Source organism: Kogia breviceps, chromosome 8 (genome assembly GCF_026419965.1).
Source record: "Kogia breviceps isolate mKogBre1 chromosome 8, mKogBre1 haplotype 1, whole genome shotgun sequence".
NCBI classification, from domain to species: Eukaryota; Metazoa; Chordata; class Mammalia; order Artiodactyla; family Physeteridae; genus Kogia; species Kogia breviceps.
Genome location: NC_081317.1, coordinates 23270069 through 23295993, shown reverse-complemented (window position 1 = coordinate 23295993; position 25925 = coordinate 23270069). Strand labels below are relative to the sequence as shown.

The following is a 25925-nucleotide window of genomic DNA, read 5'->3' as shown; positions in this document are numbered from 1 at the left end:
GGATTTTGCAGAGCCCCCAGCTCCTGCCACGGCATCCCAGGGCAGCCTCCTTCAGAGTCTCCTCTTTGGGCACCGTTGAGCCATCACCTGTGCCTTCCAGATGGAGACCATTCTCCTCTCTAGGCCTCAAAGGCCAGAGGCGCTATTTGTCCTTAGGTGCCCTGTTGGGCAGCTCATGGAAGCCCAGGGTGTCAATGGCCGCAGGCAGCAATGCCCCCTTTCAGAACCACAGTCCTGCAGGAGACATTGATTGAGCGCCGGCTGTGTACAAAGCGGTGTGGACACTGCGGGGAGCATAGCAATACACCAGCCGCTGTTTCCACTCTCTCGGTGCATTGATTACCAAACCACGTTCTATTCTGTGGAAAGGTCCACCCCAGGCAAGGATGGGGTAGGAGGAGGGGGAGGGCCTCCCCATCAGCTCAAGCCTCAGCCACGGTAGCTCTCCCCGATCAAGATGTTGGCAAAAAAATTCTACAGCAAAAGGAGGAAACCCTGGAAACCTTTGGTGTGGGACGAATTGCTTTGCTACACACCTGAAACTAACACAATATAGTAAATCAACTATACTTCAATTTTAAAAAAAGAAAAGAAAAAAAAAATCCTAGGCTCCAGCAGCGAGCCGACCTAGGTTTGGATCCCAGCTTTACCATTGACTGGTGGCAGATTACAAGTTACTAATCCCCTCTCAACCTCTGGCCTGTCGTCTGTCAAGTGTGGATTATAGTAGTGTTACTATGCAGCTCGCAGGGAATTGACTAATGCTTACAAACCGTGCAGCACATTGCCTGGCCCATGGTAAATGCTCACCCAGTGTTAGCTGTTTTTACCACTACTCCTCTTGGGCATTAAATAATTTTTATCCATGAATGACTCATTAATGTGCTAACTCAGGTACCTTGAAAGCACTCTCAGTCTCCCCAGAGTAACCTCCAGTAGAGGGCAACAGGCAGAAATGTGTTGATCGTCCGCAACGTGGGCATTTATAAAAGCTGTGGCTGAAGTCCTGTGTATGCACACACACATACACACAGAGGCTGACAGGAAACTCTTAACTCAGCAGGAAAGCTATCACAGAGTGCTGGATTTAGGCATAAACAATGAATAAACAGGGATTTGGAAGGGAGGAATGCGCCACATAAACAATTTTCACAATCAGATATGAAAGACCATATGCTTCCTGCATGAAGGGGTGAATTCAAAGAGAATCACGGGGAAATGAAGTAAACGCAGAGACAGTCCATCATTCTCACCCAATTTCTGCACATCTATGTGTCCTCCACCTGTGGTTTTATTTAGATGAGCCCCAGAGTAAATAAGAACAGTATGTTACACTTAACACCACACGTGCGTGTACACACACACACACACACACACACACACAGAGAGTCAGGTAAAATTATATATGTGAGATATTTGGGAAGAGTGAGAAGTCTAGAAAACACAGCAGCTACCGTCTACATTATCTTAGGAGAAAGCAGATAAGACAAGTTTCTTTTTAATCAGTTCCTTGTACTGAGTCCAGAGTTGCCATTATTTTTAATTTTTTTAAGAATCATTTTTGACCGAAGGAGTTGAGCCAAAGGGTGTGTCTTGAGGCTACTTTCAATTGAAAAACAATTTATGCATTCATTTACTCAACCAGCATTTCTTGAGAACTTTCACTAAGCCAGGTTCCTTGTGAGACACAAGCTAGCAAGATGCTAGGAGCCATGTGCAAAGAAAGATAAAGAAGAGATGGTTATTATCCTCAAGAGGTTTGCAAATGGGAGTTGGGGACAGAACCCCAAATCCATAGAAAAGTGTTTAAAATCCAATGGCATAAAATTGGTGGTGGAAATATGTCTATAAGATATGGCAGCGAGAAAGCATGGGAAATGTATCAGGGAAGACTTCCAGAAGGAGATGGTACCCGAGCAGATTAATAAGTAGACTTACCCAGGGAGCAAATTGACAGGACTTAGTAGCTAATATACGTGTGTGGTGTTTACCAGAGAGGGGCAAGTCGGAGGTCAAGGTAACATCCAGAGGCTCACAGACTTAGAGAACAGACTTGTGGTTGTCAAGGGGGAGGGAGGGATGGATTGGAGTTGGAGTTAGCAAACACAAACTGTTATATACAGGATGGATAAACAATAAGGTCCTACTGTATAGCATAGAGAACTATATTCAGTATGCTGTGATAAACCATAATGGAAAAGAATATATATATATATATATATATATATATATATATATAACTGAATCACTTTGCTGTACAGCAGAAATTAACATTGTAAATCTACTATACTTCAATAAAATTAAGAAAAAATAAAATCAATAAATCAAACAAACAAAAAACAAAAAAATGTAACATCCAGGTCTCCATCTTAAATAGAATGGATTAGTGATGGTACCAGCAGCTGAACTAAAGAATGCCGGAAGGAGGAACAGCTTTATGGAGAAGATGAGTTTGGTCTTGCATATGTTGGGTTTGAGATACTTACGGGACCATCCTGGTGGAGACATTGAAAATGCAATTGTATGTAGAGACTGGAGTTACTAGAGAGGCTGAAGATATAGGTTGGGTAGATAAAAGTCAGTGTGTAGGTGGGAATTAAAGCACGAGGGTGGACATGATTAGCGGGGATAAAATGTAGAGCCAAGTGAACATTTAATGAAGTAGAAGAGGCACGCATATTGAGAATGTGGTATCCTGGCCTCTGAAGGGGAGAAGGAGTGGTCCACAACGTTTTATAAAGGGAAGAAGTCAATAGATTCACACTGAAGAGTATGCATTAGACGTGGCAGTTAAGATGTCACAGACTTTAACAAGATCAGATGCAACAACATGGCGGGTGCCATAGCAGAGTGGACTAAGTCGAGGGGTGACTGGGATGTGAGGAAGTTGAGGCAGCAAGAGGCGAGTGCTACTGGGGAAATCTGGAAGAGAGATTCAGCGGTAACTGGAACAGAATGCAGGGTCAAGAGAAGTTCACCTATTTTTGGTGTGCGAATTTATTCTAAAGGGACTAAACCGAAGGAGGCATCTTGGAGAGAAGTTGAAGCTATGGCGGAGAGGGGTTCCTGGATAAAGTGCCATCCCAGAGGAATTGGCACAAGGTCAGGTGCACAGGTGGAGGCCTTGGCCTTCAGCAGGAGAGTCTCTGAGTCAGAGGCTGGAGGTGGAAGGCTGGATGAGACTTTTTCTTTTCCTGCAGAAAGGGATTTTTCTTGGGAAGAAAGGATTTAAGCTACTGAGAAACGTATTGCTTTGAAAGGAGATCATTTCACTTTCATGTAATCAAAACTCTTTATTTCTGATGAAACAGACTCAAATAAGAATCACACCCGAGAAATCAATGCTCAGCGCTGGCTTGGAAATGATTTTCTATAGAAGAAATCAACTTGCACAGATTTTGACAGTATGAGCCATGTGATTCCAGATAAGATAAATATACAAGAAAAGAATAGGCTGGTTTCCAGGGGCTTAGGAAAACTGATGGGAGAGAGATTTTCGTTCATATTTACTTGGGATTAAATTTGATTGCACCAACATCAGTAATGAAAAGTACTAATATGTCCCAGCTGTTCACTCAGATAAAAATAGAAAGTAATCCAACAGTGATTTTTTCCAGTGAATATACAAATTTTAATACATTGGGGGGGGTGGGGAAAGTAGCAAAACCAAGCCGAGATTTTTAAATTATATTGAATAGCACCATTTCCAAGTTGGTTTCACTATAGAATCCTTTAAAAGTGTGTTCTTGCTTTGCTTTGCTTTTCGTTCACTCAACAAATATTTATTGAGCGTCTGTATGTACAGGAAAGAGTATAAGGTACAGTAATAAAATAAAAGAATAGAATGTGATAATAAAAATAATAAAATATAGTCCTATTTCTCAATAAGCCTGTACTCAGGAGAGGGGTACTACAGGTAGGGTTGGGGAGGATAAATACATTTTTAATGCTCTACTATCAGGTGGGGTGTACCAAGTACCTAAGAGGTCTAAGGATGCTATGAGGATTTGGAAGGAGTGAACACGTTAGATTGAGGGGATTGAAGGAAAACATTACTACGGAAACACTTTGGACTTTGATTATTAGGTGTATCCAGTAGATAGAGTTGGGAGAGTAGAGTCATTCTGGGCTTTTTCACAGAGCAGCCTGCTGTTGGTTCTGGCTGGGACACAGGGGAAGGTGTAAGGCTGGGAAGACGTGAGAGCAGAGGGTGGAGGGTGTGACCGGAATTCCACCGAAGAAGGTCTATCCGATTCGGGAAGGAGATGATGGAGAACCATCAAGTCAACCTTTCAACAACGGAAAGGATATGAGCTATACTTCAGGAATTCTTAAAGGCACCATTCTCTTCTTGGCCATATTTCTGTCTCGGTGATGACATAGGGGAGAAAAAATGAAACGCGCTTGAGTTTCCACTGACACCTTGCAGTCAAGGAAGGTCCTGTTCTTTCACAAGGAGAAGTGGAAATCCTCTGTTTATTTAAAGGCCATTAACCTTTTTCACAGTAAAATACCAAATGATCTATGGTGATTCCAGATATACTCATCTAAGTAAAAGGAAACCGTTTCCTTACAAATTGAGTCACAAATGAAAAATATTTGGGGAGTGCCATAGAAACAAATGCACTGTTTTCCTGAAGTATGGGAAATGAATTTTGTAGCATCTATGTGTGTGAAAGGAAACAGTATTCTGCACAGTGTCCTACCTGGAATATGGAAACAGAAAGCTATTAAGATAGATAGATAGATAGATAGATAGATAGATAGATAGATAGATAGATAGATAGTCTTAGAATGGAGGGGTTAGATAATCAGGTCCCGGGCAGAATTGAGGATCCAGGCAGCAGGAACTAATGGGACAGGCTTCAGAATCTGGCTGTAGGAATGATTGACCACCCCCCTCCCAATTTTTCTCCGTTCTTGGGCTACTCCTTCCAAGATGCAGATTTCTGGGCAAGAGTCAAGTTGACCTAGAGTCCAGTTGACCTAGTTAACATTTCCACCCCTTGGCCAGGGATATGAGGCTGTCTGATATCAATAGTTTCACCAAATCCACAAGATACTCCAGAGAGATTGTTTCCCAGTGGAGGAGCTGGATTCTGTTCCCCAAAGGAAAAGAGAGAAGGGATCCTGGGCAGGCAGAATTGATCACGCCCACCGCCTTAGCATCTGTCACCAGACTCACTTCTGGACTACGAAGAATGTGTATTTTGCTCCCACCCTGCAACCACAACTCCAGGGTCATGGGTGAGCGCCACGTTGTTGAGTCTTATGTGTAGGGGTGATTAGCTCACTGTACTGCAAAGCTGGGAAGGTCTTTCAAGTGTATGGACGGCCCAGTCTTGGCTCTCCTCCTGGTATGATTCAGCTGGCAAAAGCTGCGAGCATCAGACTGACACAAACATCACAGTACCAACATACCAGAGAGGCTAAGACATGGATGGTTATTATTGTGCAAAGGGTAGGAACTTCCCTGCTGAGATTTTGGATGGGGCAGGGATGTGGGACGAAGCACAGACCCAGTTGAGCCCCATTTTATGAGGGTTGATTAGCAGGAATGAATCGCATACCTCACGATTGCTCATTTCCCCCTTCTGCTGCTGCTGAGACAATACTGAGGCTCTAGGCTCTGATTACCTATGGCCCCACACCCGCAGCGTGCATGCTTCGAGGAGCGTTCCTTCAAAAGTCAACAATACGTGGTAAATGTCTTGCATCACTTAGGATTAAAGGTGGATGGGTAAGCTGTGACGATGTGAGAGAGTGGCAGGGACATATACACACTACCAAATGTAAATTAGATAGCTAGTGGGAAGCTGCAGCATAGCACAGGGAGATCACCTCTGTGCTTTGTGACCACCTAGAGGGGTGGGATAGGGAGGGTGGGAGGGAGGGTGACACAAGAGGGAAGAGATATGGGAACATATGTATATGTATAACTGATTCACTTTGTTGTAAAGGAGAAACTAACACACTATTGTAAAACAGTTATACTCAAATAAAGATGTTAAAGTTAAAAAAAATAAAATAAAAAATAAAATTAAATTAAATTTTAAAAAAGGTGGATGCGAGTAACAGAGACGCACAGTCACAGTGGCTTAAACAAGATGTTTATTTCTCCCTCCAGGAAAAATCCACAGGTAGGCAGTCAAGAGCTGTCTGGTGGCTGTGTGCTGGGAATCCCTCAGGGACCCAGCTTTCTTCCAGCCTAGCCCTCTCCTATCTTTGTTCTCAGAGTCCAAGATGGCAGTGAGAGCTTCACCTGCACGTCTGTGCATTTCAGGCAGAAGGATGAAGGAAGGGCTGAAAGAAGAAAGGGCAAAAGAAGGTTCTAGAAGCTGCCCCACAACACTCTGACTTACATCCCTGTGGCCAGAAGATGCTACCCGTGGTTACAAAAGATGCTAGGGAGTGTGCCCGTTATTCTGTGTGCCCTGTGCCCAGCTTAACTTTAGGGGTTCACGTCGCACTGAAAGAAGGGGAGGATGGGAATTGGTGCACAACTCGCAGCCTCTTTTACATTTTGCCTTGCGCTGGCTGCATAAAGAGGCGGGCAGCCTTCCTGTCCTCCGAGGAGCAAACATTCTCCCTGAGGTTCTTGTTTCGGCAGGTTGGTCAGACAGGCACCCCACCTGACTGCTCAGCTACGAAATTGCAGTTCTAGGGGGAGAGAACAGGCCTGAATTCAGCACCTTGGGCCGGTCTGTCAGCATCTCCTTTTCATTCTGGACGTGTTTACTAAGACTCTAATGCATGTCGCCTGAGCGGCAGTGGTTGACCTGTTCACAGTTGATGTGTGTGACCTGGGTCCATGTCCCTCAACAGTGAGGAAGCCTGTAATGGGTCCATTGTGCGGAATAGACTGGTCTTGCCCAGGGCTTGTTCAGAAATGTACTTAGGGTGCCCAGGATTTTGTGAAGTTCCTTTACCGCTCCCCTTGTCTCTGCTTTTCGTTGGTGCTCAGTTGGCTGCGTGAAGAAGCCCAGAAGCCCCACTTCCTCTTGGTCACTCTCCGCTTTCCTCTTCTACTCTTCCCACCACCTCCCACCCCACTTCTGGGCCCCAGTTCGTATCACCCATGCTCCCCACTGAGTAGTGAGTTCCATCTGCCTTGGGTCTTCCCGTTTCCCAAATGGAGTGCCTACAAGTCAGGCTGTTTGCTAAACTTGACCTCTGCACTTCCAGGGGATGGAACTCAGACCATGAATGAAAGCTGCTTAGCTTTCACTGACCAGTGCTGATGGTGAGCACTGTTCCAAGGGAGAAGGGCTGCCTTGGGAGATGGTGAATTCCCTGTGTGCAGAGGATTTCAAGCAGAGGTAGGATAACCGCTGGTTGGAGAACAGTTCAGGGGCTTCATGTTTCTGGAAATCAATGCGATTAAGTGGCTTTCACTTACAGCCTGACCTTCTGTGGTTCTGTGAGCATGAAAAATCCATTGTGTTGCGCTATGCATTCTTTTTTTTTTTTTTTTTTTTTTTTTTTTTTTGTGGTACGCGGGCCTCCCACCGTTGTGGCCTCTCCCGTTGCGGAGCACAGGCTCCGGATGCGCAGGCTCAGAGGCCATGGCTCACGGGCCCAGCCGCTCCGCGGCATGTGGGATCCTCCCGGACCCAGGCACGAACCCGTGTCCCCTGCATCGGCAGGCGGACTCTCAACCACTGTGCCACCAGGGAAGCCCGCGCTATGCATTCTTGAGGAAGTGAGGGAAAAGGAGAAATTGGTCCTAGGGAGATAGTCGAAAGCAGTGGCAAAGAGTCCTGGTTCTCCAGTACCAGGGTCCAGATCCTGGCCCCATTATCTTTGTGACCCTGGGCAAGTCAGTAGCTTTCTGTATCTCAGTCCTTCATCTGTGTAACGGGAGTGAAAGAATTCCTATTTCACAGGATATTGTGAAGATTAAGTGTCACAATGCATGTAAAGCGCTTAGGACAGTGCCTAGCACATAGTAAGCACACAAAAATCCTCCTCATTATTACTGATGTTACATATAAGCAGTATATACATAACAAAAACAATATTAGAATTGTCAGTATCATAACAATTATTCTAACCATCACTGATGGAGAAAGAAAGAAATGAAATACACCTGAGTTTATAGGCAAAGCCTTTTCCAAACAGTAAGACTGCTGGAAACCGTTTGTATTCGTCTGTACCCTTTTGGGTTCCACTGGGAGATGCCATGCGAAGGGAACATTGATTGGCTCCTATAAGTAAGAAGGGTAGAGGGGCTGCAGAGAATCATGGGAAGCAGGAGCTTGAGAATCAATGGGCCAGGCTCCCTCTCACTCAGCCTCTCTTGTTCTCATGTCTCTTTGCTTGAGCCTTGTTTTCTCCCACTGCAGATGAGGGAAGGTAGGGTCCCAGCAGGGCCTGGAAGGCCAGGTATTTCTGGGCCAGTCCAGGTCCAGCAGAATGAGAACACAAAGTGAGCAGTGGGGACGAGGGACAGGAATATTGGGGGCCTCTCTGAGGCATCTTGCTGAGCTGTGTCTGGTTGGAGGGAAGAGTGTGCAATGATTGAAAAGGCCATGCAAGGCCACACGTTCCTGGGTGAGGGAGGGACGTATTATATTCTGGGCCTCGGTCTGTGATGTCTCCTCTGCGTGCCACGTTTTCTTCTCTTTTCCACCCGATGAAGGCGTCCTTCAAGGCCCCGCTGACATAACACCTACTCAAGTCAAGTTTTTCTCACCACTTTGTATCTGTTGGAAATTGTGTTCAGCTGTAATCACAACAGTGGCTGAAACTCACAGCAAGAAATCTGGAGCGAACTGTCCAGAGCTGGTGCAGTCACTCCAGGATACTAACTAGAACCCAGGCAATTTTCTCTCTTTCTGCACGCTCAGCCATCCTTAGCGGACTCTTGCCCCTCTGGACACAAGATGACTACTCCACCTACAGCATCATATGCCTTATGGTAGGCAGAGTAATGGACCCCCCCCCACACAAAGATGTCTCCGTCCTAACCTTCAGAACCTGTGAGTATGTTAGGTTACATGGCAGAGGGGAATTAAAGTTATAGACAGAATTAAGTTCTCCAAACAGCTGACTTGAACACAGGGAGATTACCCTGGATTATCTGGGTAGGCTTAATCTAATCATAAGGATCCCTAAAAGTGGAGAGGAGGCAGAAGAGTCAGAGGGAGATGTGACTGGGGAAGAATGGTCAGAGAGCTGCAGCATTGCTGACTTTGACGACGGAGGAGGGGGCCGTGAGGCAAGGACTGTGGGTGGCCTCAGGGAGCTGGAAAAAGCAAGGAAACGATTCCTCCCGAAAGCCTCCAGAAGGAAACACAACTCAGCCACCTCTCGATTATAGCCTTTTGATACCCATGTCAAACTTCTGACCCGCAGAAGTGTAATATAGTAAGTTGATATTGTTGTAAGCTACTATGCGTGTGGTCATTTGTTACAGCAGCAGTTGGAAGCTAATACATCTCTCTAGCACCAGGTCCCTGTACCAGGCAGGAAGAAGGGAAAGGCCGAGGGCGTATGCCAGCTTTCCCAGAAGTCTCGCCCAACAATGTTTACATACATCTCATTGGCCAGAACTGTCCTGTGGCCACCTTTCTATGCGAAGGAAGCTGGATGTGTCAATTTTCAGCTGGGTACGTTGCCACATATCCCCCACAAAATAAGGATTCTGTTGGCATGGGAGTAGGGGAGGACAGATCTTGGGCAGGCAACTTGGAGTCCCCGGAGGAACTGACACTTTTCCAAATCGTTGTTCTTTCCTCCAGCTCTTTTTGAGCTCTCTTGCAATTTATGTGTTTACTTGGCTATTCTCATTACTTTACCAAGAGCTTGCCCGAGCAGTCACCGTGGCTGATTTAGCTCTCTGTCCCTGATGTTCAGCACAGTGCCTGATGGAAGGAAGGTGCTTGCATTAAGTTGGATGGATGGATATATACATGGACTTTGAAATGAGAGAATGATCGATGCACTTTATAGCGCCACAGGTCCTTTGTATTTTCCCATTACGAAGGTCTGTTGGGGTTAGGTCGATTTTATGAGACCATTTGGCCAGGATTGCAACCTCATCTCCAGTAAATTGAACGTGCACAGCTGCAGTGTGTCACCTTTCTTTACTGTCTATTACAGTCTGCGGCTTGCTCAGGAGAAACTGAGCAAGCCAGTCAGAGGCTGTTATGTGCACCTGTCTCAGCCTAAAGAGCCTTGGTTAACCTTGAGTGTAAATTACACTTCCTGCCAATTCTTTATTTTTAGCTTGGCTCCTCCAGGGAAGACTGCATTAGACTTCGGTCATGAAACTACAAAACACTGACATTTCTAGCCCAACTGGGATGACGCTTATGAACCCCATGACACTCGGTTTCTTAGGAAGCTCCTCAGCCCTGGCACTCAGGTTTTCCACGAAAAGATGTCAGTCTGGGCCATCCAGTGCCCACATGTGCATGTGTAGAGAAAGCTGCTGCTTGGATCTGACTCACTCAGACTTATATAAGCTGTCGATTTCCTGAGTTCATTCCCTTTGGATGAAACTCAGGTGGTGTTATCATGAAAGTCTAGTTTTGTTGCTTTTTTTTCCTCTCTCTCTCTCCGTTCCTTCTCAGTTACACAGTATCACGACCCAAATCTTTAGCACTTGATCTATATAGCCAAGAGCCCTGAAACCCATAGGGCCCGGGCAGTGGACACAATTGGGCCAGCCAGTGGGCATCAGGTCACAGAGGATTCTTAATCACTTGAGCCTGCTTCATCAGAAGAAGTGAGTTACTTATAGTCAGCCTTTTTTTTTTTTTCAAGTCAGATATTTTTAACCCAACTTTTTTCCAGAATTCCTTGTAGTGCCTGACTCTGAGTCCAGCCAGACAAGCTCCGTCAGTGTTGGTTGAATTGAATGTAAATCGATATTGTGCCCATTTTAACCCCTCACTCGACCCAGGAGAAGCTGGGACCCCGGCTCCTTTCCAGTGCCACAGCCTGTGAAAGGCAGCCTTCTCAGTGCTAGGCCAGAGGAGGTATTTTTTTGAAAGTGATTTACTGTTTTTATTCTGATTAGATAAAGAATATATGAGGTTTTTTTTTAATTGGGGAAATATTGAAAATTATAAAGAAGAAAATTAAAATCACCCAATAGCTCATTACCCAGAGACAACTACCACGGATATTTTCCTATTTTCTCGAACTTAACGCTCATGAAGGGGTGCTCTGTATCCCTCCTGATTTCTCTAAGGATTGGGGGAAATGGGAAGAGGTAGATTATAGTCTTTCTCATCTTGTAGCTTCAGGTATTATTGGGATATATGTACACATACATATATACATATATTTATATAGGTATAATATATATTATTAGGAAATATATCATTAAGATATAATATATATAATACACATATATAATATATATCTCTCTAACATGCACATATGTATATTTTTTTTTTTTTTTTTTTTTTTTTTTTTTTTGCTGTACGCGGGCCTCTCACTGTTGTGGCCTCTCCCGTTGCGGAGCACAGGCTCCGGACGCGCAGGCTCAGCGGCCATGGCTCACGGGCCCAGCCGCTCCGCGGCATGTGGGATCCTCCCGGACCGGGGCACGAACCCGCGTCCCCTGCATCGGCAGGCGGACTCTCAACCACTGTGCCACCAGGGAAGCCCCACATATGTATATTTTATTAACATCTTTATTGGAGTATAATTGCTTTACAGTGTTGTGTTAGTTTCTGCTGTATAGCAAAGTGAATCAGCTATACGTATATCCCCATATCCCCTCTGTCTTGTGTCTCCCTCCCACCCCTCTAGGTGGTCACAAAGCACTGAGCTGATCTCCCTGTGCTATGCGGCTGCGTCCCACTAGCTGTATGTTTTACATTTGGTAGTGTATATATGTTTATGCCACTCTCTCACTTCGTTCCAGCTTACCCTTCCCCCTCCCCGTGTCCTCAAGTCCATTTCTGTGTCTTTATTCCTGTCCTCCTGCCCCTAGGTTCTTCAGAACCTTTTTTTTTTTTTTAGATTCCATATGTATGTGTTAGCATATGGTATTTGTTTTTCTCTTTCTGACTTACTTCACTCTGTATGACAGTCTCTAGGTCCATCCACCTCAATACAAATAACTCAATTTCATTTCTTTTTGTGGCTAATATTCCACTGTATATATGTGTCACATCTTCTTTATCTATTCATTGTCGATGGACACCTAGGTTGCTTCCATGTCCTGGCTATTGTAAATAGTGCTACAATGAACATTATGGTACATGTTTGAACTGTGTCAGTTAGCTGTTGTCACAATAGTACTCTGTGACAAACTACTCTCAAACTCAGTGGTTTCAAACAAAAATCATTTGTACTTGCTCACACTTCTGTGAGGAGTAGGCTGGGTGTCTGCTGATCTAGGCTGGGCCTAGCTGAGTGGCTCTAATAGAAGGTGCAGGTCTGACTGGGCATGGCTTCTGACTCTGGGGTGGGCTCCTGTCCACTCCCCATGTGTTCTTTCCGGGGTGCAGGCTGAAGGGACAGCAGCTGCCCAGAGAAGCTGTTCTCTTGGTGCCAGCAGAGACACAAGAGGACAAGCCCAACGGGGCAAACACTTTCCAAACCTCTGTTTGTGTCATGTCTGCTAACATCCCATTGGCTAAATCAGGTCACATGGCTGCACCCAAAGGGGCAGGGAAGTACGTGCCCCCCACTATGAGGCCAAAGCAAATCATGTGACCCAACATCAGTGGGTCGGGGTTGTATATACTCTTCCCATGGAGGGGAAGGGGGAAGGGAGGGAATTTGTTTTAGAATAATGGAATCTACCCACATCCTAGATATCTGCTGAGGTACTCGGTGTTTTGAGATTCAGACAAAATCTGCGCAGAATTCACCGGGCCAGTGCTATCATCCAATCTCTCCAGGAAATCTCTAGCCCAGAGCTCCTCTACCCAGTGAATTATTCCATTTATAGATCCATTGAGTTGTCCCTATTCCATGCACATATTCCTTTCCTTGATTCCTCCCAAAGTAATTTACACAGACGTGTGTAAAAGGTTTGCTGAACATTTGGAACAGCAAAGGTTGATATCTCTTTGTTTATATATTGGTTTGCTTGGCCCCTCTCCTCTAGATTCTGTTTACATTTCAGCCCACACACAACCTCTCAAGTCAAAGCTTGCTGAAGAATTACCTGGGTCTCAGAAATCCTGAAGATCTCATCTTGGCTGAGCTATGACTTTTTTGCAATTTGGTTCAGCTTTTTTCATTCATTCAACATACTTGTATTGAGCATTTGTGCCCTCACCATGATGAATTTATACTCTAGTAGGGGAAATTAACAATGTGTGTATACTCTAACACAGGGTTTAGAACTATTAAACCTTGGCAATGTTGATTTGGAGGGGGAGAATCATTCCTTATTGTGTGTGGGGCGTGTCCTGTGCTTTGTAGGATGTTTATCAATTGCCACCCACTAGATGCCAGTAGCACCAGCTCTACTCTCCATGAGTGATGGATAGCCACAATATCCCCAGACATTGCCACATATGCCCTGGGGGACAAAAGCACCTTGGTTGACAACCACTGCACTAACATATAGTAGACTTGATAAGACCTCTGGTCTTATTATTTCCTGGTGGTGAATCTGTCAAAGCCTCATGGGGTGGATGATATCTGCGTTAAGACTTCAAAAATGCTTAGGGTTTAGAAATGAGTTTCTTGAAGGAGGGAAAATCATGGGGCACAAATGGACAAATAAGGAGTAGCTCTGTCTAAAGCATAAAATGAAGTAGACTTAGTGGTAAGAGTGGAGGCTATATAGGCATTAGGAGGCTAGATACTGTCATCATAAGGGCTACCACTTTTACTGTGAGGGAAATGATCAGTATATCTGAAGCTGTGTTCATTTGGAGGGGATACCATTACACATAGTGTTTGTCTTCATAACCCAAAGTAATTGCTGCAAAATCTTATCCTTCCAGAGGTCATCTTTCTGATGCCTAGTAAGGAAACAGAAAAGGCCTCTGAGGTATACAGTGCAAAAATTCCATGCCTATATCTTGGTGTTCCTTACCCCTCAGAAGATCTCACTAGCCAGTTCCCAACAGCAGATTAGAAGATGGAAGAGGAGGAGGGGGAGGCAGGCATAGACTCTGCAGAAAAGCTTCCAGCCCGACAGAGGGAAGGAGACCAAAAGCAGAATTGAATGAATGAATGAATAAATTCAGACCAAACGATTTGGAAGCATAATAATCTGGAGTCCTGTAGGCAGGGGAACATCCATCCCTTCATAACCTCCAAAGGCATTGGTGCATTCCAGCACCACCCTAGTATACCAACACACTCAATGTGTAACAAGGCAGGGCATATGTGAAGTACTGTAGAGCCCATGTGGCTAGAGTTTAGCACAACGGTTAGGAGCAGGGTCTAGAGTTACACTTCCTGGCTTGAACCCTAGCCTCAAGGCTCTGCACCAATAAACTAGTTCCTTAACCAAGTCAAGCCTTCGTGATCTCATCTGTAAAATGAGAATTCCCGACTCATAGGGTCATAGGGTCATCGGGAAGGTTAAATACAATAATCCACATAAATTCTTAGCTCAGCTCTTGGCACAGATGTAGTGCTCAAGAAAAGTTAAACGGTTATTACTATCATTTCATTGAAAGAATAGAGCTGCCAAGACTTCCCCCAAATCATCACTGTAGCTGCTGTTCTGGAATATTCCCAGAGTCTCCTGGCTGTGCTGAAATTTCCTTTCCAGGAAATAGATAAGTGGGTTGTAAAAACTGAGGAAAGTTTCAGAAGAGTGGGGGCAGTCGTATCAGTCCCTTCCATCTCCTGTCTCCTTGGTAGTAGAGGTTAGGCCACTGAAGAAGGTGACAGCAGGTTCCCAAGGGTACTGGCCATCAGCCGTTTCTCGGCAACATATTCCCTTTGAGCAAGACTGGCTCTGCACCCTTGGCCAAGCTGACAGAAGAGCAGTTATTCTGAGATAGGAGAATATGAAGCTGCTCTCCGGCAGAGAGTGTGTCCTATGCTATGTCAAACCATCTACCTCCAAGTTAAGAATGTACACGTGAAGAGAAGGGGAGGCACCAAAGCAAACTGCAAAGTGGCGGCCGTGACCTGGTGGCAGCACCTCTGGGTTGGTTTCCTTTGATCAGTGTCTGCTCAGTGGCAAAGCTGGAAACACAGGATGCTCTGTGAGGTAAAACCTCGGCCGGGTACCACAGCATCACGTAAAATGCAGACCGCCAGGAAGTCACCCAGCAGGAAGAAGCTGCTCTCTGGTCCAGGGGTGGCAGGACAGTAGAGTAACCTGTCCTCTGTTTGTGTGTTTTCCAGGCTGGAACACGAAATACAAGCACTGGAAAGTGAAGAGTCCCAGATATCTGCCAAAGAGCAAATCATCCTAGAGAAACTAAAGGAGACAGAAAAATCCTTCAAGGACTTTCAGAAGGTGAAGAAAACCAATGTGATTTCTCTCAGTTATATCCCTGAGGAAGTAAGCGCTAGCAGAATGGTGCCAATTGGAGAAAAGGCCAGTTGGTATTGATGAAAAGTAAGCCACACACTCTGAGGGGTGGATGCCTGAGGACCAGTGCCATCTCTGAAGCTGAGAGTGGCCTGTCTTTCAGGGCTGGGTCCACCTGGCCCCCCAGAAGCATAGAGAAGAGTCACGAAATTAACCCCATCTCCCTACGGTCCAAACCCTTTGTATGCCCAATGCCTGAAAAGTCATCTCCCATTAGACTCTAGAATTCTAAAACCAATTCTTATGAAGCAGATTAAACAGACTCCCTGTGGCTTGAAGTCTTTCCTTTATAAAAAGGCCAAAGACAAAACCATATCAAATGGGCACGAGCTCCAAAAACAAAGCGTCAGTGAAACGTGAAATTTTCCCGTACAGGCATGCCTTGGAGATATTGCAGGTTTGGTTCCAGACCACTGAAATTAATCAAATATTGCACTAAAGTGAGTGTCATGAATTTTTTGGTTTCCCAGTGCATATAAAAATTATGTTTATACTATACTGTAGTCTGTTAAGTATGCAATAGCATTATGTGGGAAAAAAAAATGTGCATGCCTTAATTAAAAATAATGCTGTTGGAACAATGGTGCTGACAGATCGGCCTAACTGGGGGTTGTCAAAAACCTTCAATTTGCAAAAAAATGTGGTATTGAGGCCCAATAAAATGAGGTATGCCTGTCTGTGAAAACAGATGGTACTGTGTAGCAAAGGGAGAATCCATAAAGCCAGCAGGCTCTGAATAACTCAGGACCCTCCCTCCATTTTATAACACGTGTTTCCTCAGGTACGCAACAGTTGATAGGAAAGCAGTCTAATCACATTCATTTTAAGATGGGATTTTCTGATATCACTTCTCCAACACAGCCAAGGGTATTTGCTGAATAATTGAAATACACCTCTTGTAGGAGAAATTCGGTATAAGGTGAGAAGGGTAAACCTTTCCCTTAAATTTCAGGATCCCAAACAAATTTCCCAAAGGAAAGAAAGCATGGGGTTTGCCCACCACAGTCAAGTTCTGGGGAAGAAAGATGGGTTAAATGAGTGAGGGGTCTTCTCCCCACGTGTGTAGTGACGCTGTGCCCCGCTTTTGTTTCCACAGAGCTTCTCCAGTGCGGATGGAGGTAAGTGTAAGCGCTCTCTCCCCATCTGTACCTGAATATTTTCATCCATCAGCTTAGTGGGTTTCATTAACACAGGCTCACCAGGAGACGCGATGTGTTGGTTTGTAAGGGCATCAGAAAGAAGGGGAGTGCTGTTTGCGGGTGCTCAGGGGGGCCACGCCCCCGGTCTCCTCTGCCTCTCCTCTTCAAGGACTGCTTCTTGGCCAACTCTTTCTGAGCTTACACAATTGGCCTGGCTCTTCTCCTTCCCATTGGGTCCCCAAGGTTCACTGCCTTGATCTCTCTTGAAATATGTTCAGCCAGGAGTGCCAGCCTCAGGACCAGTTCCCTGGTCGGGATGAGGCCACTGGTGCTGGTGGTTAGGTCTCCAGGTTACAGTATACGGCAGGAGCTCATCATCTGATGTTTGGGAAACCTTCCTAAGGCCTCTGGTTTTACTTTGAATCAGAAAACTGCAGTTTCTCCAGCCTTCCAGGGGAACAGGGCTGGGCAGAACCTCCCTCCCTGTGGGCATGGTTGGCCAGGAGCACGTGAAGGGTGGGAGCAGGGCCCCGGCTTCCTGAACCCCATCCTGGCGGGAGTGGGCCTTCCCCTCCCCTCCCCTCCCCTCCCCTCCGCTCTCCTTCACTGGGGCCATGTGATGAACTTGGGACTGTGCGCTTCTCAGCCTTCACCTTGCTCCTCTAACGTTAGCTACAAACTCGTGAAAACCACTTGATTCCCTCTTTCACTCTGGCCCTCAGCTAGACCTGTCTTAAAATGCTGGGACTTGTCAGAAGATCACATACCGTCTGCTCACCTGATTCTTATGAGGTCAACCTCTAAACTAGGAAGATGATCAGGAGCCAGAATAAGTGTTGGCATCAGTGTTTTCCCAATGTCTTTCGGAAATATATGGTTAAAGATTTTAAAATGCAGAGATGGATAATGCATTTTTCTGGATTAGCAAAGATCCTTGCAATAACGATAATTCTAACTTCAGCAAAAAAGGAAACAAACCAAAAAACTGGTTTGTCTGGGTTCTCCCCGCCACCCTCCAGCAAGTGAAAGGCAGGGGATCTGGATTTGGGCTCCTTGGGTGATCTTTGGGAAGGTATTAAATTAAATTCATGTGTCCAGCGCATGTGCTCAGAGGCAGGTCAGGGTCGAGCCAGCAGGGACTCCAGGAGGAGGACTTTCGGTAGTTCTAGAACCTTTTCTAGGGTGTGGCCAAATCAGGACATTTGTTCTGTGCTTTGGGGGTGGAGCGTGGACTGAAGAGGTGGCCTTGCCTATTTTGGGGAGTTGAGGGTGGCAGCCTGGGAAGGATAGCGGGCTTTCCTCGCGCTAGGGCTGCCCAGAGGCCGTGTACGTGATCAGCAGTAACAGTGTCAGACATTGACCCACAGATACCCACATATCGCAAGCGTGCACGTCAACTTTTTATGCTTTCACTTCTTTTTCTCTCAAACCAGGGCCTTTCCAGGGCCTTCTCTCTCTAATTAGGGAAAGGATAGAGCCTGCATGTCACATCCCAGAGAAAGCTGTGCGGGCCATGGAGACCCGTGTAGTCTGTGACTTGTTAGCAAGCATCCATGAAGCCATGTTATAAACTCTCACTGCTCTCTTTTTCGTTTTCACCCTGAACTTCTCTCATTTCCTCCTGTACTATGTACTTCCCACTATTTTCGTCTGTTCACCTAAGTAGTTCATAGAGATGGTAAGAAACACGATTGTGACTGAGAAGGGAACCTACAGAGAAAAATCACCCTCGTGATTGCATCCTTCATCACTTTTTGACAGGATGGGTGAGCTCAGGCTTAAAAGGATGCAAAAGTCTCGGGGATCCCAAGAAGTGGCCAGGGAAAAGTTTCCATGGCCTTGTCACCCTGGATGATGATTGCTACCAGGCCTGGTTATAACTAAGTCTGGGGAGACCTTTCCATTACACCACATCTGCTGGCAAAGAAAAGTGTGAAGGAGGAAGCACGTCCTTCCAAGAATGCAGTCAGTGTTTATAGGCCACTCTGTGGTCTGAGGTGTAAAAACTCATCATGAAGTGCATCCAGTTCAGGGACTTTGGGATGTCTGATTCTTTTCTCTTTCTTTGATTTCAAAGTGCCAAGACCCTCTTAGAATCAACCAATTGTTGTTACTAAGACCTAACAAAAAAATGATTGTAGAATAATGATGCTTAGGACAAATTCCCAACTTCTGAAACACGATGATTACAGAATCCAGGCCCAGCTGAAATTATATAACTGTACAAGATGCTGCAGATAATCAGCAGGAGTGTCTCCAGTTTAATGAGTTGCCAAGGAGTCGGCAGCTAGTGTGTGCGTGTGTAAGGACCGCTGTTCAGGTGCCCTGTGCTTTTCAGAGAAAACAAAGGTACTGGACTGCTGGATCACCAATGGTTTTTGACTACATGATAGCCTTGGCAGTCAAGAGCAATGTATTCCAATCTGGAGTAGAATTTCTTGGCAACATACATTCTGATCCCCCCTCACTTCCTCCCCACCCCACATACACACTTGTTATACGGAAGAGTCCTCATCGATTGGCTGGATTGTTTTTACTGCCCTAAATAGGCACAGTGGTTTTGTGTCAGTATAAATTACATGTGGTATGTACCTAGAGCGACCTCTGTTCTTTACCCACCGAGGAGCTGGTGTGAAACCCTTGGCCAGAGCTGGCAAAGGAAAATGTCTGTCCTGGGCCCATCTCATCCTTGCTGTTTGAGGCTGATCTTTGTGGATTTCCATCCCCTCCCAGTCTGGGGTGGCCTGGGACCTTTCCCACATCAAAACCCTCCTACCAAGGACTTCCCTGGCAGTCCAGTGATTAAGACTCTGCAATTCCTTTGCAGGGGGCACGGATTCGGTCCCTGGTTGGGGAACTAAGATCCCGCATGCCACACAGCGTGACCAAAAAAAAAAACCCAAAAAAACACCTTCATACCAATTGTTGGGACAGCTCAGTGTGTCTTCAGTTGCCCAGAAGTCACGGTTTCAGGAGAGTTTTCATCAATTTTGTTTCTCTAGCTTTGGCTATTTATGTTCTTCCTAAAGATCTTAGCAGTGCCGGGACTAATGAGAAGCACTCATGTTACATCTCTGCTCTGTAAGTGACTGGTCTCTGCCTTCTCGGTTGGTGGGAAGAAGAAGCAGCATGATAGACCCCCCTGCCTTTGGCAGGAAGAGGGCAGTTTACTGACTGAGGCCACATGAAGAAATCTCCCTGTGGAAGCTTCGGAGGCCCTGTTTCTCATTCCTTGTGTTGGTCTATCAGACATCCTCCCTGCTGCAGAACCTTAGGATTTACTACTTAATGATATATTGAGGGGCTGCCCTGTCCTTTTCCTCATGCCCCACTCCTCGCCACCCTCTTATCTCTTAGCAGAAGCCATGGCTCCCCAGCCCCACAAGAGCTGCTATCCTCAAGCCTGTAGCCAGTGACCACTGGGCAAAGGTCACTCCATCACCCACTCACATCTGGCAGGGAGCAGCCTCTGGAGGAGCCTGAAACATAAGCAGTAGGAATCACATGCAGAATTCCCCACCTGTGAGTGGCTTTTATTTCTAGCTGCTAAAACTTTCAGTATGCAGAGAGGTCCCGGAAATTCTGTATGTAGCATAGAATGTACCAGACGCGTGCGACCAGTCCACAGAGTCTTACCTGGTCTTAGTGGCTTGACCTCCATCTCATTTGAACGCAGGAAGTCAGATTTACTGTGATTGCCATTCCACGGATTTCTGGAAATCCCCAGGGAAGCTCAGAAGTTCTGCACATCTGCTCTGGTCATCTCTTGTCCCCTAAACTGTCTCTCTAACCCCACATGGTTGCTCCCTCCTTCCCATGGGCCACGGTTGGCAATCTCCCTCTACCCCCTCCAGCCCCACTTACCCCATCTGCTGCTCTTTCTGGTCCTGCCTTGTGCTACCTTGGGGCCCAGACCCTTCTCACAGCTCCCCAGAGTGAGAGCAGAGGCTGCAACCTAACTTCAGGAATACGGGCAGGGCAGCTCAACATAGAGAATAATGGGCAACTTCGGACATGTGGCCACACTCAGAGGCTCTGGCTCCAATCCAGGCCCCTTTCAGAGGGTCCCTACGGGCCGCTTCATGGCCGTCTCCCAGCCCACCATCATCTCAAAGGCCCATCTTCCTTCCTTGCAGTGAAGGACCTTCAACCATGTCTGCCCAAGCCAGGGCCCAACTCCAGCACACATGAGGCCCCAGGGGGAGACAGTAACCAGAGCCTCACTCCAACCCAGGGCCTGCCTGCCTGCTGACTCCTGACTTCCTGTTCCGTCTCCCCAAAGGGTTGATATAGACAAATCCATTCTCTTAGAGAAACTCCACCCCATCGACTCCCACAGAGCGTGTTCTTTGCCCTAAGAACGTGATGGTCCAATGTCAGTATATTCTGGGTTATTCAGACACACGTGAGTCAGTAGTGGTCTAGTTGGCATATAACTGAACTAATCCTAATCTGGTGTCTGTTCGCAGTCCTCTCCTGCATGAAATGTAAAAGAGAAAAAGGAAACCTGCCAGAACTAAGGTGGTATCGATGGGGATACACAGGACGGGACAGATGTGGGAAGTGGGTAGAGGCTAGGGACTAACTGGCCACTGGGAGGGAGAGTTAAGGACACCACCCAGGATCCTGGGTGAATTATGGTGCCAATGAGCTGAGGTACGTTGTACAGCAGAAGCAGCAGATGAGCGAAGATGAGAGTTCCATTTTGGACATGTTGAGCGTGAGGTGACTATGGGCCATTCAGTGGAAGTATGCGGTAAGCAGGTAAATGTGATCATTGACGAGTGATTGACATTCCAGGATTTGGGGATGTGGCCGTGACACAAGGAAGGGATCACATCACGTAGAGCAACAGCTTTCTAGAATGTTCCTTCACTTTCCCACTTCTCTCTGGGGGATACACAGATTCTTCTCCTTGTTTCACATCAGTGAAACAAAACTTTGGCACGCCTGTTGACTTCTGTGCCCTCCATCTCCCTAAATGGGCTTTCAAGGTATTTTCCCAAGCGGAGCTTGTCTCCCTCTGTTGCACGGCCTCATTTCTTGCAACTGAGCTCATGGTGAGTTCACTGGGTGCTGTTATTTGGAACTTCAGGATTTTCTAGCTGAAACACCAGCCAGAAGGACTGAAAATGTGGGATAAATTTTCTGGAATTTTTTTTAAATGCCTACAAAATTAGTCTTTTGCATGAATCAGACACATAAAGCTATATTTCCAGTTTAAGGAAAGAGACCCAAATCTATCTTCCAGTTCTGCTTAAGGCACATTTCTAGTTTGAGGTCCCACATTTGGCCAATTCCACCAAATTTATAATGGCTCTCACTAGTCCATCTCTCTCTCTCTCTCTCTTTTTTTTTTTTTTTTTCTGCCCCCTGAACTCATTGTAGTCTTAGAATCTAGAGCTTTCTGATGAATCTTTTAATACATAGAGCTGTCCTGGGGCTTGAGCTCTCTGGCCAGGATCTCTCCTACCTCAGCTACTCTACTGAATACCAGTCACTGGGCAAATGCTGGTCTTTGTTTACCCTGATCCTCTCTTGCAGTGGCCGCCTCTGTGGTCCATTATGTAGGGCAGACAAGCTGCTGTCTCGGCAGTGAACCCATTGGGCCTCCCAACACTGTGCCTAATTGTATTCCCTGTTCTCTGCTACCAGATGCAGTAAATTACATTTCCTCCCAGCTCCCCGACCTGCCAATCCTCTGTTCACGAACAGCACAACCGTCACCTGGGCAGGACGGAACCAGCAGAGCAGCTGGTAAGTCCTGGGGAGCTATTTGGTTTTCATGCCAGGACTGACCACGGGGCTTGCGTTTCTCTGAGCTTTAATAATGAGGGATGCCCAGATATCCCTACAGAGGGGGGACCCTGTCCTCAGCACAGCTTCAGATGTAGAATTTACAGTGGCCACCCAGGGCAGGCACTGGGCCCTGCTGGGTGTCTGAGGACCAAAGGGGAGGGAGTATTGAGAACATCAGAAAGCATTTTTCTTCCCACTTCAGAAGAGTCTGTCTTGTGTTTGTGGTCTTGATAGCTGTCCTCATTCTTAAAGTCCATTTGCACTCTGCCTCCAGGGAATTTTATTTTCCATATTGGAATAATACAAGATCAAATGAGGTATGCCGGGAAGCTGGAGGGAAAGTATTTTCAAAGCGTACGAGTGTGTTGCTGGAATCCTTTGGGAATCGAGCTGTTTGTATATTGTGAACATATATATTCTCAAGTCTTCCCATTTCTGGAGTTATTTCTTAACTACTGTGGTATATTCGGGAAATAAAAGGAGCAATTTAAAGAATATATGTTTCTTGCTAATGTGTCTCACAATTGTGGATTTTAGAAAATAATACACTTGTGAGTGTAAAGCATATAGAGAGCTCTGCTTTCCTCTGTTCAATGCGAACGTGCCCCAGAAATCAGAACTGGACAGCCGTGAACGATAAATCTCTATACCGATCTTTTTGCTCTTCACAGAATTGCACTGAGGGCCGGGGTTGAATGGAAAAATGAACTGCCAAGGTTGTACAGTTCGTGACAATGTAGGTGAACTTGAATCGGAACATCAGATTATGCTTTACATAATCTAGGTAAATTTATGTTGAAAATAAGTCACCTAAGGACACCTTTTATAAGACAAAATCATCATGGACCGTTAAGTCAGAGGAAATCCTTTGCACAGGCCAACCTGAATATTTTATGAAGCAAACAGTCCCTCCTTATTTTTATATAAAAGTAAAAGAAAAGGGCAAGCAAGTATTGACATAATTGTCATGCACACTGGCTACATTTCAGTATCTAATGAGTGTCTCTGTAAACATCCTAGCACCATGTTACTTTTACATACAGACTCACGGGGTTCTAGAGTTGGGGTGGGGGGGTGCGGGGAGGACTGTAAATTGTGTCTGGTCAAACCCAGGTCAGGTCAGCAGATCCCGGATAGTTAAAGGATAAGCCAGAACTTGCAGCCTACAGTCATGCTACAAAGGAACCATTGGCAGTGACTTAAGCTGTGGATTCTTTTAAATGCTCCAAAATGCATTTCTGAGATCAACTGGGGATAACTCTTCAAAAGTCACATACCTCCCTGCTTGTTATTAGTGTTGGTAGTTCCCAATAGCTGTGCGTAAACAGCTTTGCAGCCCCTTTCCACATGTTTCTGCGCCTCACAGGACATGCAATATGACCCAACTAATGGATCGGCTCATGGGGGGGTGGGTAGGGGCAGTGTTGGGGACTGATTTTTAAGAGATATGAAAAGGATTGGTAGACAAGCAATGTAAAGTTCAAGAGTGTTCCGTTGCTGGGATTGTAGTGCTGTGTGCATAAGAATACACATACTATTACAAGCTAGCATCCTTCGTCTTCAAAGATACTGTAAAAACATAAAGCTCCAAATAGCAAAGGCATTTTTTAAAAAGTATTATGTGTTCAAAATCTTCTAAAAAATAAGCTTAGGGCTTCCTTGGTGGCGCAGTGGTTGAGAGTCCGCCTGCTGATGCAGGGGACGTGGGTTCGTGCCCCGGTCCGGGAGGATCCCACGTGCCGCGGAGCGGCTGGGCCCGTGAGCCATGGCCGCTGAGCCTGCGTGTCCGGAGCTTGTGCTCCGCAACGGGAGAGACCACAACAGTGAGAGGCCCCCGTACCGCAAAAAAAAAAAAAAAAAAAAAAAGCTTACATGTACTTTTGTTTATTAGTTAAGAACTAATTTGCATAAATATATCTCCTGTGGAAATACACAGACGCAGAGTCTTGAAAGGATTTGCCTTTGATGTGGTTAACTGCTTTGTCCAGGCTGTTTTTGAAGTAGAGCATCCAGGTTAATTGTCAGTTATGGCGAACAGTGACTCCTCAGAGCATGAATGGTATGCAAATTCATGGCACTCACCGTTAATGGAATTCTTTCTCCTAGATATAATCCATCTTGCTTTAGGAACGTCCTTATGGAAATTTGCGCAATCTTAGGGCCATTTTAATAAATGTCACCGGTCATTACTCAGTATTATAACAAATATCTGATTGTTTGGAGTTTAGGAGGTTTTAGATTCTGTATAAATGGGAATTTATTTAGAATCATTGCTTTGCAGATTCAGGAAGCATCTATTCCAATCCCTCATTCAAACATGGAATCTGGGGGATAGAAGCCCTGCAAAGACGCCCTCAAAAACCACAGTCACCCACCATGAGACTGGGTCTCCCTCCAGGTGGCCCATTCTGTCTATAATTGGTTCTGACAATTGGGAAGTTCTTCCTCTGATGGAACTCTCATTAGTCTGCTGCTTTCATCTTCTACCCATTGGTCCTTATCCTGCCCTCTGGAGCCCCCCAGAACAAACCTAAGTTCCGATTTCCCTGTAAGTAGTTGAAAATGGCGGTCATGTCCTGTCTTTCCCGGGCCCTCACTTTCCATCCCCTTAATACCCACAGCCCCCGGTCTCTTCAGCTGGTCCTGAGATGATGAGGTTGCTTTGACACCCTCTGCCATGCCCGTCCCTCCCCTCTGAACGCTCCCCCCTTTGTCTCTGAAGTACGAGGCTCAGAGCTGCCGAGCGCGCGCACTCTGGGCTGAGCCTGTCACCCCACAGAGCGGGGCTTGATGCCACAGACCATGTGACTCATTTGGTTGCCATCATAGCCTTCCAGCTTCAGTCTCTAAGGTAAAGCTTCAGAGGTATGTGACATGTGCCACTACTGGGCCTCCTTTCCTTTGTCCAGTGGACTCATCGCTCCAGAATCATTTCAGTGGCAACGAGTGGTCTGTTCCCCACAACTACACACATACTGCTTCACCTTATCATGTGCAGAAGAACCCGCAAAATCCTTTATTTCTAATCTCGAGAGGCAAAAGTAAGGATGAGCTATGCACCTGTAGGCCTTGGGAGATTTCATGTGACTATTAAATTTCTTCTTGTTAAAGTGTCCCTCGGGAGTGTCGGGGGGCCTGGGGTCACTGAGGAGCCTCCGGAAGGTGGGGAGGGGTTGAGGTGAGGGGACATGGCAGTCAGGTCCCTCGTGTTCTCTCCCATTTCAAGCACAGCAGCTCCCCGGCGCTTGTGTTTCCATATTGTATTTCTGCATCAGATTTCATTTGAATAAAGGGTTTAACCATTTTGAAAGGAGAAAACTGTCTTCTCTGTTGTCTGGGTTTTTACAGCTTGCGATTGTGGCTCCGAGGACACTAACTTTTCCTCTCAGTTTATTACCATCTCAGATCTGAAAAGCACACTTGCATTATTTATCATCATTTCCCTGATAAAAGACGTTGAACAGTTGGAACCGAAGTCAGAGGCCTGCAGTTCACCGTTAGGGATCTCC

General features: G+C 46.0%; 1 protein-coding gene across 11 annotated transcripts in view; it reads left to right on the top strand.

Moving 5' to 3' along the window:
- PALM2AKAP2 (PALM2 and AKAP2 fusion) overlaps nucleotides 1-25925 on the top strand; it is a 499465-nt gene that overhangs the window by 263646 nt on the left and 209894 nt on the right. For 8 of the 11 annotated variants that reach the window (XM_059072223.2, XM_059072222.2, XM_067040973.1 and 5 more), the window contains exons 5-7: nucleotides 15289-15403; nucleotides 16575-16596; nucleotides 22273-22374. In XM_059072223.2, coding sequence (XP_058928206.2) covers nucleotides 15289-15403; nucleotides 16575-16596; nucleotides 22273-22374 — 239 coding nt within the window. The remainder of the gene's footprint in view (nucleotides 1-15288; nucleotides 15404-16574; nucleotides 16597-22272; nucleotides 22375-25925) is intronic. The other 3 variants (XM_067040975.1, XM_067040972.1, XM_067040979.1) reach the window with 1 other exon arrangement.